The sequence below is a fragment of the Bufo gargarizans genome, chromosome 5 (assembly GCF_014858855.1).
Source record: "Bufo gargarizans isolate SCDJY-AF-19 chromosome 5, ASM1485885v1, whole genome shotgun sequence".
Taxonomy (NCBI): Eukaryota; Metazoa; Chordata; class Amphibia; order Anura; family Bufonidae; genus Bufo; species Bufo gargarizans.
The window spans coordinates 422,373,825-422,395,702 of NC_058084.1; the positions used below are offsets into that span (position 1 = coordinate 422,373,825).

General features: G+C 42.9%; 1 protein-coding gene across 1 annotated transcript in view; it reads left to right on the forward strand.

Moving 5' to 3' along the window:
- Positions 1-21,878, forward strand: part of LOC122939486 (double-stranded RNA-specific editase B2-like) — a 529,987-nt gene that overhangs the window by 62,739 nt on the left and 445,370 nt on the right. The window contains exon 2 of the mRNA XM_044295555.1: positions 4,315-4,350. Within this exon, the coding sequence (XP_044151490.1) occupies positions 4,315-4,350 (36 nt within the window). The remainder of the gene's footprint in view (positions 1-4,314; positions 4,351-21,878) is intronic.

Consider the following 21,878-nt stretch of genomic DNA (forward strand, 5'->3'; position numbering starts at 1 on the left):
TTTATCATGTAGAGAAAGTTAATACAAGGCACTTCCTAATGTGTTATGATTGTCCATATTGTCTCCTTTACTGGCTTAATTGATTTTTCCATCACATTATACACTGCTCGTTTCCAGGGGTTATGACCACTCTGCAATCCAGCAGCGGTGGCCGTGCTTGAGCACAACAGGAAAAGTCTCTGGCCTCTCTGGTGGCCAGCATAGGCGTGCGCAGCCTATTGCTTTAGGGGGTGCACCCTAAAGCACAAACACACACGCCCCGCGCACACACATACACACAGGCTGGGCCTCACCCTAGTATTGCCGTGACTCCGCCTCTGCGCCTAGGAACAATATATAGGGGGGGAAGGCACATAATAGACCACAGTCAAAAATGGGGGGGGGGGACACTAATAATTTTCACCATATAATCATACTACTGAAAAAAACTAAAGTATATATAAATAAGATTACAAAATATGAGAGTATTGCGGTATGCAGGATTACCTTTTTATTGTACTATCCTAATACTTAGGGTACTTTCACACTTGCGTTTTTCTTTTCCGGCATTGAGTTCCGTCACAGGGGCTCTATACCGGAAAAGAACTGATCAGTTTTATCCCCATGCATTCTGAATGGAGAGTAATCCGTTCAGTTTGCATCAGGATGTCTTCAGTTCAGTCGTTTTGACTGATCAGGCAAAAGAGAAAACCGCAGCATGCTACGGTTTTATCTCCGGCGAAAAAAAACTGAAGGCTTGCCTGAATGCCGGATCCGTCCTTCTGGTCTGTGCATGCGCAGACTGAAAAAAAAGGTGAAAAAAAATAAATGCCGGATCCGTTTTGCCGAACGACACCGGAAAGACGGATCCGGCATTTCAATGCATTTTTTCGACTGATCAGGCATTTTTAAGACTGATCAGGATCCTAATCAGTCTTACTAATGCCATCATTTAGCATACATTTTGCCTGATCCGGCAGGCAGTTCCTGCGACTGGACTGCTTGCCGGATCTCTCTGCCGCAAGTGTGAAAGTAGCCTTAAAAGACAAGCTTTCAAGAGTTTTTCCTCGGTATTGCTTCAGACCTGAGAAAGAGAGAAACACTCTCCAAAACTTTTCTTTAGAGTTTAAAGCAGTTTCAGCACTATAATAAAATAATTTACTTACAAAAGAAGCTATTCAGTGTTCTGCTGTGCCGTCCTCTGCTTGCTTCCGCGGATCTTCTCCTCCTTTCAGTCTCTCCATAGTGCGCAGGTGCCCTGTTATGGGGGATCTGTGGATGACACACTGTTATGGGGGATCTGTGGATGACACACTGTTATGGGGGATCTGTGTGGATGACGCACTGTTATGGGGGATCTGTGGATGACACACTGTTATGGGGGATCTGTGGATGACACACTGTTATGGGGCATCTGTGGGTGACACACTGTTATGGGGGACCTGTGAATGACACACTGTTATAGGGGACCTGTGGGTGAAATATGACTGAGGAGGGCTATCAGGGGACTTTATACAGGGGTAATATAACTGAGGGGTATCAGGATACACTATACAGGGGTAATATAACTGAGGAGGGCTATCAAGGACATTATACAGGGGTGAGGGGTAAGATAAGTTATATTACCCCTGTATAATGTCTGATAGTAGCCTAGCCCTCCTCAGTTATATTACCCCTCATGTACCCTGATACCCCTAGTTATATTATCACCTGTATAATTTACCCTGATACCCCTCAGATATATTATATAACTGAGGGGTATCAGGATAATACATCTTTTTTTATATGCCCAGCCCTCACTTCACCAGCTAGCAGACGGCCAGGCGCGCAGGGTACTCAGATGCAGCGTGACGTAGCGTGACGTCAACGTCAATTCAGCCTGCGCCGCACATCACGCACTCCCTCCCTCTCTGCCCCCGCCACCTCCGAGACTCCGCCCCCCTATTTGAATACTAGCCACCGCCCGCCGGCAGCCCACAGCCAGATATTGTAAATGAACTGGCAGCGCGGCGGGCGGCGGCAGCCAGCAAATAGAGTGGGAAATAGGCTGGGGGGCAGTGCGCACGGAGGTGACGAACCTATTAGGTTGTGCCCAGGCACACCCGGCACACCCTGTGCGCACGCCTATGGTGGCCAGGACATAGGGAGTGTGCACAGGCCGGGCCTTTTTCCTATAGTGTGCAGCTCAGACACTGTTGCTGGATTGCAAGGTGGACGTAACCCCTGGAGATGACCGCCCTCATAATCCTGTAAATAAACCTGAAATCAGAAAACAACTATGAATGGAAGAAAATAATATATTCTGTATCATAATATATCTTCAATTAGTAAAAAATAAGTTAAAAAAAAAACTAAAATAAGTGCCACATTTCCTTTAGGCTACATGTACATGAACGTTGTTTGTTTCCTTGTCCATTCCGTTTTTTTTTGCAGATAGGATGTGGACCTATTAATCTCAATGGGTCTGAAAAATATGCGGACAGCACACCGTGTGCTGTCTGCATCAGTATGTCCGTTCCGTAGCCCCGCAAAAAAATAGAACATGTCTTATTCGTTTTAGGCATTGTTAGAATGGATCCACAAAAAAATATCGATGTCATCCATTTGTTTTTGCGAATCTGCAATTTGCGGACCGCAAAACACATACGGTCATGTGCATGTAGCCTTAAAGGGACATTACTATGAAAAATCTTTTAGCACACATTATACAAATAAATGCAATGCTCTTCTGTGTGCATCTTTTATCTAGGCCTATCAAGAGAAAAATACCGCTGTCATACGGTTATCCAATTCTATAGTTCATATAGTTCCTACTATTAGTTCAAGGATTGCCCTTTCGATAACATCTTTCCCTTACAGCAGAAGTAAAATGACAGTGGGTTACCTATCTATATAGGTGTTTTACCTCTCTGCTGTCTGCTACAGAAGGATAGTATTACGTTTTTAATTTGCAATGGTATAGTACTGCTGAGAGGAACAGACTACTGGAGTACACCATATAGGGCATAGCTGGACACTGCCGCAGACCGCCAGAACCCCATTGACTATAATGGGATCCGGTGGACTTGTGGTATAAATACAGGTTTTCTGCCAGACAAATACCGCTGCATGCTGGATTTCTGCTCCAACAGACCCCTATAGTACACATTGGAGATGTGAGCATAGCCTGACCAAATTAAGTCTCTGACGCTGAGGATAGTCCCTAATAACATACAGTCCTTCTTTCCACTACACACTATAAAAAAAAAAAGAAACAATAGGTGCTCCATAGTGTAAACCTTTTTACATATTATATACACAGTAGAGGGTTGGTGATAGATAAGCGAAGTATTGGAAAATTCGATTTGGCTGCTTCGCCAAATTTCACAAAAATTACTTTGTCACAAAGCTCATTTCTTTGTAAGTTGTTGAGTGCAATGACTGGGAACAGCGATCGCGCGGCTCACCGTAATTGTACCCCTCAGATGCCATGTTCATGACTGATTGTGACATCTGATAGTAATAACAGAGTGTATAATTAAAAAAAAATATATACTTACCTCATCCATTTGCTAGCGACAGGCCGACCGCCACCATCTTGATTGAAGATCTGGCGCAAAGTCTTCACGTTGGCCGGTGTGGTGACTCCATATGTCATCGCGCACAGGATTTTGTGCGAGACATTCAAGGAAGGTAGCGGCAGCCAGCCTGTCGCAAGCAAATGGATGAGGTAAGTATGATTTATTTTTAGCTTTTTACACTATTTCAGGTAAAATCGATTTGCTGCCACGAAGCACGAAGATATTCGGCTTCGCAGAGAATCGAATTTATCCTGAAATTCAGATTGGACTTCAATTCGCTCAACACTAGTGATGATACACTGACCAAGCAGAGTTACGCAGAAGCCTGGTACACCTCAGCACTTTGTGGAGGTGACTATTTCTTGCGTATTGGGACTGCAGCTCCTTTTCAATTGAAAACCAGAGGTTCCGTGGATAAGGAGTGTAGAGAATATTCACTGGGATGCACAAAAAAATAAATAAAAAAAGAATAAAATTACAGACTTGTATAAATAAATAAATTTAAAAAAAATTATGTGGATGGATGTGTGGACAGTGCCCTAGAGTTCCTGATGAATCTACATACCTTTCCCACTACTCAAACAGTGGCATAAGTATGCCATGGTTAAATATTTAGAGACATTTTTATTGACTGGGGCAAAGCTTTCAGTCATCTTCTTAAAAATGTATTTGCTGACAGTCCACTGCATCCTATGTATCCTCGATATAAGACCTAGCATAGTAGTACGATTTCCTATATAAAGATTATTAACAGCGGTCTCTGTTTCATTTACAGGATACAGAAATGAAAATGGGAGTTGTACGCAGAAGGGTACGTTCTGTGAGAATTTCTTTTTGGGGGACTGTTCATTGTTTATCATTACATAATTGCATATACTGTACCCCACACCTCCATTTCCTCCAAAGTACTTGAACAATATGTTTGTCACTTGCTCACTATATGCCCGGAAATTCAGGATCCTTATATTTTAGAACAAATTATTAGATAAAAAAAAATAAACTGGTATGGATAACTGTTGACATACAGTATTTTGAGGGCCTCATTCTCTAATGCTACGAGGTAAGAGCATTTTTATGATAGTATGCAGAATATATTTTTTCAGCTTATATCGACATGTTCAATTACAATAAGCCTGCAGAAGATACTAACTATACATAACTATATGGGCGATTACAAATATTTCAACCAGTTTGCTTGATTCACGATTTGCACATTTACAGATATGCCAGCCCATTGAATACATTGCACAAATTAATTTGCCCATTATTTACTTTCATATACCTCCTTGTTCTCCAGTCACTGGTAAAACCTGTACAGCTTTGGAAACTTGAATGGGCTCATTAACAGTCACAATATTGTGATTACTTAGAGACTGGTTCTAGTGTTGAGCGGGTGCTCGAGTAGAACACTTTGGGATACTCGGGTGCTCTACAGAGCACCCGAGCATTAAACCAGACACCCCTGCTCTGAAGAGGGGAGGGTGCTGGGTTCCACTTGGTTTATCATTCAGTGTTATAGCTGAGTGGTTAACATCCTCGCCTCTAATGTAGAAGGTTGTGAGTTTAAATCCCAGCAGCAACAATTCTGAAATAGAGGCTAAATTAAGAATGTATATTTTAATTATTTTTTTGTAATTGTCAAAAATGTATGGCACAAAATAAATGTGTAATTATGTGGAATCAAACTTCTGATATATATGAATGCATCATATGTGAGAAACTACTACTGATGTTTTTACCCATAATATATTTACATATATTATAATATATTGGCTAAAAACAGACACATATATATATCTTTAAATTAAATTTAGCCTCTATTTCAGAAATGTTTCTGCCAGGATTTGAACTCACAACCTTCCACGTTATAGCCAAGAACCTTAACCACTACAATATACAGCTACATGTTAACCTACGTTGAAATATGAAATGATACTTCTGCTGTATTGGAATACTTACTACATGACAAACTACTATGAGGTTTTTCTGACATGGTTTATCATTCAGTGTTATAGCTGAGTGGTTAATGTCCTTGCCTCTAATGTAGAAGTTTGTGAGTTCAAATCCCAGCAGAGACTTTTCATAAATAGAGGCTAAATTGGATTTAAATACACTGACTCGAGCACACAAGGTATTCAGCCAAGCATCGAGATGCTCAAGCCAAACTGGTGTTTGGCTGAGCATGCTCGCTGAACATCTAAAAAATTAGGGCTGAGGGTCTGCTGCTGAGCTGACCATCTAAAACATTATGGGCGAGGGCCTGCTGCTGAGCTGACCTTCTAAAACATTAGGCGCGAGGGCAGCCTAATAAGCATGTTGATATGATGGAGGAGGAGGGTGAGAAAAGGAAGATTAAACCATATGCCCTTTTTTTTGTGGTGAAAGGGGTGCATGGGAATACAGTGTATTCAATACACTATAAAAGCCACATTTAAAGTGCCTTTATGTTCAGCCGCTTTCCTCTGGTGGACTAGAAAAGTCAGGGGCAATCCAGGCCTTGTTCATTTTGATAAGAGTCAACCTGTCACCATTTTCAGTTGACAGGCGGATGTGCTTATCAGTTATTATGCCCCCAGCAGCACAAAATACCCTCTCTGACAAAACGCTGGCAGCAAGGCAGGCCAGCACCTCCAAGGCGTAGAGCGCCAGTTCATGCAACGTGTCCAGCTTGGACACCAAATAGTTACAAGGCACAGAGGGATCACTGAGGATGCTGACACGGTCTGCTAGGTACTCCTTCACCATCTTCCAAAACTTTTCCCTCCTTGTGACACTAGGCCGCACATCAGGGTGAGGGTGCTGGTGGGGTGTCATGAAACTGTCCCAAACCTTGGAGAGTGTTGCCCTGCCTCTGTTGGAACTGCTGTGTGTTCCCCTCGTCTCCCCTTCTCAGTTGCCCAAGGAACTACGTACTCTGCTGCCAGCATTGTCAGCTAGACATTTTAGGAGCTATTTTTCCACAAGGACCTTCTGGTAATGCACCATTTTGCTAGTCTTCTCCACCACAGGAATGAGACATGAAAAGTTCTCTTTGTAGCAGGGATCAAGAAGGGTGAACAACCAGTAATTGGTGTTTGCCAAAATGCATATAACGCGAGGGCCATGGAAACGGCAGTATAACATAAAGTCAACCATGTGTGCCAGAGTCCCAACAGACAAGACATCGCTGTCCTCGTCAGGAGGATGACTCTCAATCTCCTCATCCTCTTCGGCCCATCCACACTGATGGAATAAACCTGCTATAGGTACTACCCTCTGTAGTGGAGGCAACCGTCTCCTGCTCTTCATCATCATCCAATTCGTGCTGAGAAGACAAACTGAGAGTGGTCTAGCTATCACCCTGTGTACTGTCTTCCCCCATTTTCACCTCTTCCACATGCAAAACTTCCGACTTCATTGTGAGCAGCGAGCGTTTCAGTAGACACAAAAGTGGGATGGTTACGTTGACAATAGCGGCATCGTCGCTCACCATCTGTGTTGATTCCTCAAAGTTTTTTAAAACCTCACAGAGGTTTTAAAAAACTTGCTTGTGAAGAGTGGAAGCTGACTGGAAAGGCGACGACCATGTTGCAGCTGCTATTCCACTACTGACTTCTGCTGCCTTACAAAGCCTGGCCAACATGTGGAATGTGGAGTTCCAGCGCGTGCTCACATCGCACAACAGTGGGTGAGCTGGCAATTGCAAGCACTGCTGCAGCGTTGCCAGACCGGCAGCAGCTGTAGAGGACTTTCAGAAATGGGCACACAGACAGTGCACCTTCACCAGTAGCTCAGGCAAATTGGGGTAGGTTTTGAGAAACCGCTGAACCACTAAGTGGAACACGTGGGCTAGGCATGGTATGTGTGTGAGCTTGCCGAGCTCCAAAGCCGCCAACAAGTTGTGGCCATTATCAGACACAACCATGCCTGGTTGTAGGATGAGTGGCTAGAGCCACAGCTCAGTGTGGTTCCTTATACTCTGCCACTGCTCTGTGGCGGTGTGCTGTTTGTCACCTAAGCAAATTAGTTTCAGCACGGCCTGTTGCAGCTTCCCCACTGCAGTGCTACACTGCTTCCAGCCACTGACTGATGACTGACTGGTGCTGAGAATTCAGAGGTGGAAGAGGAGAAGGGGGGTTGCAGCCACTAATGTAGGTGGTGTCGGAAATCCTGATTGAAGTAGGGCCCGCAATCTTTGGCGTCGGTAGCACCTGTGCCATCCCAGGTTACGACTCGCTCCAGGCCTCCATAACGTTCACCCAGTGTGCCTTCAGGGAAATGTAGCATCCCTGGCCACAAGCTCTTGTCCATGTGTCAGTCATTAAGTGGACCTTCCCAATAGCTGAGTTGGTCAGGGCACGGGTGATGTTACGGGACACATGCTGGTGTAAGGCATGGACAGCACACTGGGAGAAATAGTGGCGGCTGGAGACTGAGTAACGAGGGACCGCCGCTTCTATCAGGCTGCGGAAAGCCTCAGTATCCACAAGCCTAAATGGCAACATTTCCAGGGCCAGCAATTTGGAAAGGTGTGCATTTAGTGCTACGGCCTGTGGGTGGGTGGGTGGCTGGGTATTTGAGCTTTCGTTTAAAGGCCTGGGGTATGGACATCTGTACGCTGCGCTGGGACACAGAAGTGGATGTGACCTTGCGAAGGTCCAGGTGCAGGGTGGGAGGAATCCGGGCCTGCGTCTTGGACAGGGGATTTTAAACAAGAGAGTTGAACGGCACTCCCCTTGGAGATAGGCTTTGCTCAGTGGTAAAGAACACTAACAGTAATGGTAGAAACCACGGCACTCTAAAGACATGTTTTGTAATGGTTTCTTATTTATTTCATTATTTTTATTTCAGTGTTTTAATCCATCCGCATAATTAATTACTGGCCAATGTTTCGGTGCCACACGGACCTTGTTCACAGCCTTAGTATCTTGGACATCATAAATGGCGGATGCGCCATTCATGATGTCCAAGATACTAAGGCCGTGAACAAGGTCCGTGTAGGACCGAAACGTTGGCCAGTAATTCATTATGTGATTGGATTAAAACAATGAAATAAAAATAATGAAATAAATAAGAAATCTTGGACAGGGGATTGGCCAGCATGTAACACAGGGAAAGAGGAGGCAGTGATGTCACCCGCAGACACTGATTGTGGACCCAGGTGTTCGGCCCACCTATTTAGGGTGCTTTGATGCCATGTGTTCACGCCCCTGCTCATTTTGGTACAGCACAGGTTGCAAATGACAATTCTTATATTGTCCGCACTTTCCTCAAAAAAGCGCCAGACTGCCAGAACACCTACCCCTTGGCAAGGGAGATTGTCGCAAGGTGGTGCTCGGGGGAACAGTTGCGGGACTGTGTGTTGTGGCCCGCCTACTCCCTTTTGCCACCCCACTGCTTCTTCCAGCCTGTTGCGGTGCTGCGGATCTATCCCCCTCTGTACTGCAGTCCTCGCTTGGCTTGCCACCTTCCTAGGTTGGGTCATGGATTTCATTGTTTACCACCTCCTCTTCCACTTCCTCACTCTGGTCATCCTCATGACTTGTTGACCTAACAAGAACCTCACTTATTGACAATTGTGTCTCATCCTCATCATGAACCTCTTGAGACACTAATTGCGGTTGACTTATTGGCAACTGTCTCATCATCATCCTCCACCTCGTGAAATACTAATTGCCATTCCCCACCGTCATCTTTTTCTAACTGTGGATGCTTAAGAGTTTGGGAATCAGTGCACAAGATCTCCTCATGTCCTTCTTTAAGCGGACTTGGCGAAAGGACCAAATCAAGGAATGGCGAAGAAAAAAGCTCCTTGGAATATCCGAGTGTGGGATTACTTGTTTGCCAAGACTCTTTATGGTGGGAGGAAAGAGGATCAGGGTGAGGATTCTGTTGACTAGACTCTTGGCTACTGAGACTGGACGTTGTGGAAGACAGGGTGGTGCTTAACTGACTGGAAGCATTATCTGCTGCAATCCAACCAACCACCTGGTCGTGACTTCGAGAGTGGTATCCTGCGCCACCCTGCAAACTAGGACATGAAGCTAAGTATCGTGTGGATAAGTGTGTTTCTTGTGCTCTGGCAGCAGGCACAGTTTCACCGCTCCCAGGACCACGGCCTCTGCGTGCACCATCATCAGCACATCCACTTCCCTGTCCCTTACTGCTCGCCTTGAGCTTATTAAATGGTATACATGCTTGCAAGTATGTCACACGTACAGTAGCGCAGGTTTTGTAAGTGTATGCGCAACTAAATTAAACTGAATGTCACAGATATTTAGGATGCTCAAATGTTATACAGGAGATGTAGCGCAGGTAATGTCGCTGCTGTCACCAGCAGCTAATGTTATACAGGAGATGTATCGCTGGTATTGTCACTGCTGTTACCAGCAGCCAAACAATTGCACGCAATTTAGCGCACGTTGCTCTAATATACAGTCATGTGAAAAAATTAGGACACCCTTTGAAAGCATGTGGTTTTTTGTAACATTTTTAATAAAAGGTTATTTCATCTCCGTTTCAACAATACAGAGAGATTAAAGTAATCCAACTAAACAAAGAAAACTGAAGAAAAGTCTTTTCAAGATCTTCTGTAAATGTCATTCTACAAAAATGCCTATTCTAACTGAGGAAAAAGATAGGACACCCTCACATGTATTCCCTCTTAAATTGGCTCAGATCTCACACAGGTATATCACACCAGGTGCACATAATTAGTAGATCGTTACTCTGCATGTTGAATGAGGCTTGCCCTATTTAAACCTCAGACATTTAGTTTGGTGTGCTCCTGACTGTTGAAGTGAGAGTGAGCACCATGGTGAGAGCAAAAGAGCTGTCAGAGGACTTCAGAAAAAAGATTGTAGCAGCCTATGAGTCTGGGAAGGGATTTAAAAAGATCTCAAAAGATTTTGAAATCAGCCATTCCACTGTCCGGAAGATAGTCTACAAGTGGAGGGCTTTCAAAACAACTGCCAACATGCCCAGGACTGGTCGCCCCAGCAAGTTCACCCCAAGAGCAGACCGCAAGATGCTAAAAGAGGTCTCCAAAAACCCTAAAGTGTCATCTCGAGAACTACAGCAGGCTCTGGCTACTGTTGATGTAGAAGTACATGCCTCTACAATCAGAAAGAGACTGTACAAGTTTAACTTGCATGGGAGGTGTGCAAGGAGGAAACCTTTGCTTTCCAAGAGAAACATCGAGGCCAGACTGACATTTGCCAGAGATAAAGTTGACAAAGACCAGGACTTCTGGAATAATGTTCTTTGGACAGATGAGTCCAAAATTGAATTATTTGGACACAACAGCAGAGGACATGTTTGGCGTAAACCAAACACAGCATTCCAAGAAAAGAACCTCATACCAACTGTGAAGCATGGAGGTGGAAGTGTCATGGTTTGGGGCTGCTTTGCTGCAGCAGGACCTGGTCAGCTCACCATCATAGAATCCACGATGAATTCTACTGTGTATCAGAAGGTGCTTGAAGAACATGTGAGACCATCAGTTAGAAAATTAAAGCTGAAGCGGAACTGGACCATGCAACATGACAATGACCCAAAACATACTAGTAAATCAACCAAAGATTGGCTGAAAAAGAAGAAATGGAGAGTCCTGGAATGGCCAAGTCAAAGTCCAGATTTGAATCCCATTGAGATGCTGTGGGGTGACTTGAAAAGGGCTGTACGTGCAAGAAACCCCTCAAACATCTCACAGCTGAAAAAGTTCTGCATTGAGGAGTGGGGTAAAATTTCCTCAGACCGATGTCGAAGACTGGTAGATGGCTACAAGAACCGTCTCACTGCAGTTATTTCAGCCAAAGGAGGTAACACTCGCTATTAGGGGCAAGGGTGTCCTATCTTTTTCCTCAGTTAGAATAGGCATTTTTGTAGAATGACATTTACAGAAGATCTTGAAAAGACTTTTCTTCAGTTTTCTTTGTTTAGTTGAATTACTTTAATCTCTCTGTATTGTTGAAACGGAGATGAAATAACCTTTTATTAAAAATGTTACAAAAAACCACATGCTTTCAAAGGGTGTCCTAATTTTTTCACATGACTGTATTTCACAGCCAGGTAAAACAATAGTCCTCAAAAGGACTTTTGGGTCTCTAACACCTTTCAACACTCAAATTCCCTATAAAAAAAAAATCCTCTTCCTGTACTATCTATCTCTTCTGCTGCAGCTCGCCCTGACTAAGTCTGAGTCGATCTACGTGTCATCGGGTGCTATATAGCACCCGATGACGCGTTCCGGCCAGCCAAGATGGCTACGGCATTACAGTGAATGGCACTACTTCTCTGCACGTTTATTGGCTATGTAGCAGCCAACAAACGTGCGGGGAGGAGAATCGAGCATCGTGCTCGAGCATGCGCGGTGTTCGGCCGAACACCGCAATGTGCCGAGCATTGCAATGCTCAAGTGAAAAAGGTGTTCTGCCGAGCATGCTCGCCCAACAAAATTGTCATTATGTGAGGATTAAAGGGAAGGTATCAGCAATTTTGATTATGCTAAACTGATGACATCACTAGATAGGGGCTGCAGAGACTAGGACAAAATACTATTTGTGTTTTTTTTATGATCAGGAGTTTTGTGAATATGAACTTTTTTTCTGCCAGGCTCTGCCCCTGCAAGTACAATGGAGGCGGAGCTTCACTGTGAGGTGCTCCATACATTGAGCTGCAACTCAGACTCTCTGTTTTAACTGACAGGTGTAGCATCCAAGCAGTAGACCACTACAGTGGTCACTGTGAGTAGCTTAATACAGAGATCACTTCACAGTGAAGCGCTGCCTCCAATGTACTTGTGCGATGAGCCGCCCCCCCCCCAGGGCCGATCATGTACCTGGTCTATAGGAATGTCGAGTGGTCTGGTGTGCCCTTAATAGTCTCTGTCTGTGTCACGGTGCTCCTACATGGATACAGCCGATCCCTAGGGTTAGGCTCTGAAGCAATAAAGGGGAAGGATAATGGTGGAGATGGAGAATAAATCAAGTCCAATAGCTTTACTTGCATCAACTTGAATCCAAACAATATTCAGGCTTTCTTTTAGTTACAGCAGGCTTTGGCATAAACTAGCAGGCACACTGATAACTCTGCTTTCTCTCTCTCTGATGTGCTAAACTCAGCTTGAGTCTGGTTACTGGACTTTTGGTCGTTTCTGGTATCCCTGGATTGGGGTGCCTCTGGCTGTTGTTCCCCTCCTGACACTCAGTAAGTAAATTAGCAAAGAGTCAGGGGGCTCTATGAGCTACTTCCCTCTGGAGAGACTCCTGCCACAGCTGGAGAACATTTTCCCCTTGCTGCTACATTTTCCATGTCTTTTTAGCTCCACTATTGAGTCTAAGCTGGAATAAACTAGTACTGTAAACCCTCCCTTTGGTTAGGAAACAGGACTGTCCCACTTCTGCTTAAAGGGGGGAGAATGAAATGGTAAGTTCCATTCTATCTAAGGATTTCTCTGCCATATATGCTGCCACTTGCACATTACATGAACATAATACTTTTATAACATTAATATCAATGCAAAATGGTGGAGGACCTTGAAATAAATGCAAAGATGACATTTATGTTAACCATTAGAGACAGTAGAGGAGTGCAGAAATGGTTATACTATACCACTCTGGGGTATTGCACTTGCAGGAGCAGAACCTGGTAGAATAAAAGTTCATATTCCCACTGCTCCTGATGATAAAAAGTATGTTTGTCCTGCTCTCCCCAGACCCTATCTAGTGCTGTCAGAAGTTTAGCATGATCTAAACCGCTGAAAAACTCCTTTTAACAATCAGTGAAACATCAGTGATAAGTATTGCAGATGATTTGAACACATATTTTCCGTATTTGTGCCCTAAAAATCTAACTGTAGGAGCAGTGGCGCACATAGAGAAATAATGGCCCCATAGCAAGGATCAAACGAGGCCCCCCACACAGGACAGAAGGGTTTCTGCCTAAACCCCTTTCAATGACCATTGGGCCATTTTTTCCACTGCTTCATTGCTAAAAGTTGTTCCTTTAGAGCAGGCATCCTCAAACTGCGGCCCTCCAGCTGTTGCAAAACTACAACTCATAGCATGCCCCAACAGCCTACGGGTATCAGCCTACAGCAGGGCATTGTGGGAGTTGTAGTTTTACAACAGTTGGAGGGCCGCAGTTTGAGGATGCCTGCTTTAGAGGGTAGAGTCCTGGCCAAGTTTCCTTTCCCACAGTAGAAGAGGGGATGAAGCCAACTGGGGCCCCTCTTGCCCTGGGTCCCATAGCGGTCGCATGGTCTGCCACTATGGTAGTTACGCCCCTGTGTAGGAGACCTGTTACAGCACATATAGAAAGTGTTCACAGGGCTTTTAGAACATGATTTTTTGGGGTTTCACAATGCAAGAGTTTAGATGCCTTTAAATGAATTTGTTCATATGCTGTATATTGCATCCTACTGACTTTAGGGGGGCGTGCGTCTCCGTTTGTGTGTCTTTTTCATTAGGAATCAAGACATAAATGTCATTAGCTACTTGAAAGACTTAGAAAAATGAACACATTTTAAAACAGGTGCCCAGTCATTACAGATTCATTTGGTGTTCATTGTAATAACATTAATCATGATTAATTCATTTTCTACTAATGTACCCAAGGCTTGTTCTTGAGCAGAATTTTGATTTTCCAATTTTCATCTTATTCCAGCCATGACAAAAGATGACAAAATAACATTTAGAGTTCCATAAAAAAAAAATATAATGTCATAAATTCACATAAAGCATGTCAATCAGACAAGTCTTTAGTCCATGTAATATAAGCAGAGGCAATTATCCATGGCAATCATGTACAGGTCTCAACTGGACCGTCCGAGGCATCAGGGACCTTAATTTCCTTCCTTAAGGTTGACATCTACTGTAGATACAGAGGAGCAACAGGGGTGTGGGCAGATGGGGTAGTTCATTCCAATGACCCATTTCAGATTACTATCGACCATCGGGCTTGTGGTGTGCACCTCCTGCTAGTCATCAGGGCAAATAAGTAGGTTGATTTATAGCTTCGATTTTATTTTTTATTTTTTTTACAATCTCTACTATTAGGCTAGATATCAGGACATTCCAATAAGCACCATAATAAAACAACAAATTAAATAAAATAAAAATTAACAATAAGGGGACCGATTTGGTCCGGAAAAGACAGGTAGGGCAACGATCGAGGTAAATCTACCTTAATGCATTTTGATTATGACATTAATAAATATATATTAAAGAGTAGTATAGTGATATGCAATAGACCATGAACCAGATTCCTATAAGTATTTAAGCTAACACTTAATTGGAAATTTTAGTTAAGAGATAATTCGGGGTCTAACGGAATTTTCTATACTCCTTCCAGGGAGACCAGATCTGGAGGAAAATATGTCTTGAACGTTGTTCCCAATGGGAGATTTCTTCTAGCCTATAGATTTGATCAAGCCTGCTAATCCAATGTTCTAGACTTTGGAGATCGGATGACAGCCAATGTTTTGGTATTAGTAGTCTGGCAGCAGCTAGCATAAAAGAGAAGAGTAGTGATTTGTGAGAGTTTGTTTCCCTAATTCCCAAGCTGAGTAATGAAATCTGGGAAGGAGGTCTGGGAAATCTGGTTGCTAAGTTTGATAATATTAGTCCACCAAGGCTTTATCAATTCACAAGACCACCATATATGGATAAATGAGCCCTTTTCTTTACAACATCTCCAGCAAATATCGGAGGAGCTGGGATTATAAAGGGAAGTCTTATCTGGGGTTTTATACCAGCGCATCAAGATTTTATAGCTGTTTTCTTGGATTAGAATACATCTAGAAATCCTATGCGGGTAATCAGTATGTTTGATATTTCAGAGGGTGTCAATTTACGTTGTAGGTCGTTCTCCCAAAGTCCAATAACAGCGGGTTTAGCTAAAGAGGGAGGAGATTTAAGCTGTTTGTATATTGTCGATATGGATTTAGGGGGGTATATTGAGTTACCAATCATCCTATCAAACCAGAGAGGTTCCTGGGTCGGAGGTTTTTTTTTGGCAATAAGGAGTGATTCCTTTCTAATGAAGTTTAAGAGAAAGGGGTTCCGAATGGTAGTCCTAAATAGATCAGATATGTCTTGATCAGAAAGGATATCTCCATCTTGATTGAACAGTTTTGAAACCGCAAGCTCCGAATTTCTAAGAGAGGAGGCGCAGCTATCTCTCAATTCTTTAGGAGCTAAGGCGATCACGTCTTTTATAGAGGTAAAAGGAGAGGGGAGAGTCAGGGCCCCCACACTGGCTGAGAACCACCCCCAGACCTTTAAAGTACTTCGAATCAAGGGGTTTGATATAGAGCTGGGAACTGGGGGGGGGGGATTTATCAGCCAGAATCATGGCCCGAATTGGGGAATGTAAGAAAGCATTTTCTAAGATTAGCCAAGATTTATGAGGGGGGTTTCTAATCCAGTCCACTACTCTTGAGAGCTGAATAGCCTTCATGTACATCTCCGGGTCAGGAAGTCCAATACCTCCTTTAGACCTAGGTTTAGTTAGAGTCTCAAAGGAGATACAAGATTTTTTCCCTTGCCAGATATATTTACGGATACACTTGTTGAGGGAGGAATAGTAAGATTTGGGGATCTCAATGGGAAGAACTTGCATCAGATATGTAAGTCTAGGTATTACCAAGGACATATGAATATTCTTCCTCCCAAACCAGGACAAAAAAGGGAAGTCTAGAGATTCTAGTTGGGTAGTCAAAGAAGCTAAAAGAAGGTTTATAGTTAAGTTTGAATAAGTCCCTAAGATGTGGGGACAGTTTCACACCTAAGTATGTCAGTTGTTGGGTTTGCCAATTGAAGGGGGAATTAATCTGGAGGGATGAGAGAGTGTATGGGGAAGGCCCATGTGGATTATCTGTGATTTAGAGGCATTAACTTTAAAATTTGATAGGGAGCCAAAGTGACTAAGTTTAGATAATATTACAGGTATAGATATAAGTGGGTTGGTCGTGAGTATCAAAAGATCATCAGCAAATGCAGCCAACTTAAATTTACTGTCATTAACTTGCAGGCCTTTAATATCTGGGTCTTGTCTAAGGCACTGTAGCAGGGATTCCATCACTAGGACAAAAAGAAGGGGGGAAAGTGGGCAGCCCTGTCTTGTTCCATTTCTAATGGGGAAACCAGAGGATAAGGTATCATTGACCGACACGGATGCCGAAGAGTGGGAGTACATGGAAAAGACAGCATTGATAAATGGTACAGGTATTTGAAATTTAGATAAAGTCAAAGAGATAAAGGTCCAATCTTCTCTGTCAAATGCTTTTTCGGCATCCGTGCCAATCAATACTAGGGGGGTGGATCTATGGGAAGCATAATATAAAGCATTAAATACTTTAGTGGTATTATACTTCCCTTCTCGACCTTTGACAAAACCGACTTAGTCTGGATGAATCAGGTGTGCCAAAAGGCTTTGTAGTCTGGTGGCTAACATTTTAGATAGTAATTTAAGGTCCACATTTAATAGGGAAATGGGGCGGTAATTGGAGCATAAAGTGGGATCCTTGCCCTGTTTGGGGATAACTGTAATGATGGCTTTTGTCATATCTGTGGTAAGTGGATATTTGTCCAAGGAGAGATTATAGATTGGGAGCAAAAAGGGGAGAAGAATTTCCTTGAATGTTGAATAATAAGTTATAGGCAGTCCATCTGGACCAGGGCATTTTCCTTTAGGAGTCGATTTGATGGCAGCTAATAACTCAGGGATGGTAAATGGCTTGGATAGGGATATTTTTGAGGTATAGAAAGTGATGGTAACTTAAGAGAGGATAAGAAGGAATTGATATTGGATTCTCTATCTTGCAAGGGGTCTGGAAGTGTAGAAGGGGGGAGATTATAAAGAGACTCATAAAATTTCCTAAACTGTTCAGCTATATCCATTGCTTTAAACAGGTGAATATTTTGGGGAGATTTAATGCTCTGGATATAACGGGATGTTCTTCTTTGTTTAATTCTCTGCATTGCAAATTTAGAGGCCTTATTTCCAAGACTGCTGAGCAGATAAGTAGTATTTGGCTGACTTCTCATTGAGAAGGTTTTTTAATTCCGTCCTGAGGGAGGAAAGTTCCGAAGGGTGCTGAGCTAGTAGCGATTGTTTATGGGCCTTTTCCAAGACATGAATTTTGGATAGTAGGGTGGAGAGTTTTTTCTCAGATTGTTTTTTAAGAAAAGAGCAGAGACTAATTAATCTACCTCTGATGAAGGCCTTGTGGGCATCCCAAAGTATTTGGGGGGAAATATCTTGAGTATTATTGATTGAAAAATACTCTTCAAGGAAGGAGGATATTTGAGATTTATATTTCTCATTCCCTAACAGAGATGCGTTGAGTCTCCAGTTTGAGTTTTTATTTGATCTATTGAGTGGGTGGATATCGCAAAATACAGGGGAGTGATCCGATAGTGTTATATCACCTATCCAGGAGGATGAACATAATTGTAAATGTTCTTTCGAGATAAGAATATAATCTATCTTGCTGTAAGATTTGTTTGAAGGGGAGTAGAAGGAGTAATCCAAACCGTGGGGTTATGACAACGCCATATGTCTAGGACACCAAGGTTTTGGAGCTTAGAATGTAGGTTGAGTTGAGAGCTTTTAAGGAGATAGATGAATATCTTGGAGGTGGTATCTACTAGAGGGTTAAGGGCTAAATTAAAATCCCCGGCCATAATTAGTATCCCTTCTTTATGGGTTTCTATTAATGATATTAACGTGGAGAGCCAACTGATCTGTTCCGTATTAGGAGCATATATATTTACAAATGTATACATTGATCTGCCCACAAGGCTTTTGAGTATGAGAAACCTGCCTTCTGGGTCTTGTATATGAGAATTGTAATGGAAGGGTAAGCCTCTATGGAAACCTATACTGACTCCCCTCGAGGAGGCACCCCCAGCTCCGCAATGGTACCAAAAAGGAAATTTGGAAAAAGAGAGGTTGGGGTAATTGCCATGTCTAAAGTGAGTTTCCTGTAGGAAAACTATAGAACATTTCTCCTTATTTAAAAGAGATCTGGCATCTCTTTGAGGGAGACCTCAGTCCCTTGACATTATATGATACAACTCTAATGTCCGACATATTTGCAAAAATATGGGGGAGTTGATAGAGCTAAAGATGTGAATGGCAATTGTGTGTAATTGACCAACCGGAGTAGAGGGAGGGTGCCACCTCGAGGCAAGCGTTGTCTCCAACGAGTTCTGAGAAGAACGCCTAATTCAGTGTTCTTGTTTTTCTTGTTCCTAATATTGAGCAGAATCCAAATGAGCAAATCTAGACAGTAGAGTTTTTCACAGAGCTGGAATTGCATATCAGATATTGAGATACATAATCTATTGTGCACTTGGGACCTGTCAGAAGACAAAAAAGGGTTAATAACACAAACACTTAAACAAAAACAGCACCAGATTGGTACTAAAGAGTAAGAGCAATCTAGCTCTAAGGGCATGGGGGGGGGGGGGGGGTAATGTGGATCTCTTACTAGAGAGCAACCCTGATGATCCCTCATTACAGAGAATTTTTTTTAAATAGAGCCCCAATTGAAACAGGAACTAAGAATAGGGGAGGTGGTGCAACACATCTGGTGAAATAGGTGAAATATAAGAAAGATAGGTACCTATAGTAAAACATATTTCAATACTATAACTACCAAGCATTTGAGAAGTTAATACTATAAGAGTTCAGTGTACTCTATTACTATTAAGTAGACTTCAGCTGAAGAAAGGCTTGGCTTTATCTTCTCCTAGTGGATCAGAGGTTAAAGCGGTTAAAGCGTCCTCTTCCAGTGTGAGGGTTGGAAGGACTACTGTGAGTTAAGTCATTCGTCTGAGAGTGTCAGGCGCTTGGAAGAGGAGGACTGACGGTTTCTTCTGGTTCTTTGAGACTCTATTACTATTAAGTAGACATCAGCTGAAGGAAGGCTTGGATCATCTTTATCTTCTCCTAGTGGATCAGAGGTTAAAGCGGTTAAAGCCTCCGCTTCCAGTGTGAGGGTTGGAAGGACTACTGTGAGTTAAGTCATTTGTCGAAGAGTGTCAGGCGCTTGGAAGAGGAGGACTGACGGTTTCTTCTGGTTCTTTGAGACCTTTGAGTGCGAGGAGTTTCCCACGGTTCTTCTGAGGGCAAATTGGGTATGTCGGGGAGATCCCGGACTATTTCCCAGTTTTCAATGGGAAGCGGTGGAGTTTGCAGGATGTCATAGGCTTTATCCAGGTCACAATATGATTGGATGGAGATTCTGCGACCATTGTGGAAGAAGGACAGCCCAAACGGAAATAACCATCTATACATGACCTTTCTGTTTCTCAACAGATCAGTGAGTGGTTTCAGGGATTTACGTTTTTTTCAGTGTGGATTGGGCTAAGTCCTGGTATATAGAAATTGGGTTATCATCCCATGATAGTTGGAGGGTATTCCTTGCGCTGTTTAGAATTGCCTCTTTGGCAGGAAATTGCAGAAATTTACAGATTATGTCCCTAGGCCGGTCTGTGGGCTGAGGCTTGGGGCGCAATGCTCAATGGGCCAGTTCAATAATCACTCCATGAGTGGAATCTGGGCCCAGGAGTTTCAGACATATTTGCATCACTATAAATCGAATACAGCGGCTCACCCCTATCACGTATGGGTAGGTGCTCACCCTCTGGTCCTACCCTCAGGACCCCAAAGAATTCAAAAGGTAATAAGTAAAGTGAGGGGACACACACACCAGAGAAACAATTTGGAAACAATTGATGGATGAATAATTGATTTTTATTACTCTAAAAACACTCCCCTAAAAAGATATATATAAAACATACATAAAATTATAGCAACCTATAATTAATTGGCATGTAAGTCCACTGGTATGAGTATGTCTACTGTTCAGCTGCAGTACTCTGGATAGTACTGTGGGTACAATAAAATAAAGTTCATCCAAATAGTGTCCCAATTCGTACGGTGCTGTAGCACAAACAAGTATGCAATATCCAGTATCCAATATTCTGGATATTGCATACTTGTTTGTGCTACAGCACCGTACGAATTGGGACACTATTTGGATGAACTTTATTTTATTGTACCCACAGTACTATCCAGAGTACTGCAGCTGAACAGTAGACATACTCATACCAGTGGACTTACATGCCAATTAATTATAGGTTGCTATAATTTTATGTATGTTTTATATATATCTTTTTAGGGGAGTGTTTTTAGAGTAATAAAAATCAATTATTCATCCATCAATTGTTTCCAAATTGTTTCTCTGGTGTGTGTGCCCCCTCACTTTACATATTTGCATCACTGTTTTAGGTATTTCCTCTGGGCCCACCGATTCAGGGACACCTCTTAAACGCAAATTATTTCTCCTGCCTCTATTTTCCTGATCCTCTAACTGCATATAGATGGAGTTCAGTTGTTTTTGGTGTATAGTCAGATTAGAAGAGATCGCATTTTGATGAGCGGTAAGAGCTGTATGCGCTTCTTCCAGCGCTTCTACTCTTCTCCCAATATGTCTCATATCCTTCTTGATGGAGTTGAGGTCAGTTTTAAGTGGCTCCAGGGCCTCCAATAGTGCTTCTTTTAGAAAAGATCTAGAAAGCGTGAGTGTATCGGCCTTAGGGGACTCCTCTCTCACCTTCTCAGCTGCGCTTCCAGCTTGCTGCTTGTTTTTCGGTGTGCGAGGTGGTTCCGGCGCCATTTTGGAGTCTCTGGCCGCATATGTCTGTGCGGCTTTCTTTATAAATTTCTCCATATCGCCGGCTTGAGCCGTTGATCGGGTCGGCTCCTGAGTGTCAGCAGACCTTGGACATCCGATTTTAACCATTCTGGGCTTGATTAGCTGAAGATCTGTGCTTATGAGGGAATCGTTCACTGCAGAGCTTCACATCACACAGCCATCCGGGTCAGGCGCTAGCTCCGCCCCCCCTATAGCTTTGATTTTGTATGTGATCAAATGAATCCAATTACATACAGCCATAATCTTTATAGTCCTATGACCTAAAAGAATTTTTAAAGGGCGGTTTACATCACTGTTTTGTGGTCCGTTACACTTTTTTGTTATTTGTTTTCAAAATAACAAAAAAAACAGATCTGTCTCAAATACTATATATTTTTTTTTTTTCAATGGTGGCAAAAAAGTGACCGTTTGTTTACGTTTCAGCCCTTTCCGTCACGAATCTGTTATTTTTAACGGAAACAAAATTCTTGTCTGCAGGACCGTTTTTTCCGTTTCAAATATCGGATCTGTGACGGAAATGGTGAAAACGGATGGCAAATGTGCATAACAGATGCACAGGATCCGTTAGATTTTTTACACAATCTGTTATTTTCTGATCTTCTGATGGATCAGAAGAAAGGAAACATAACATT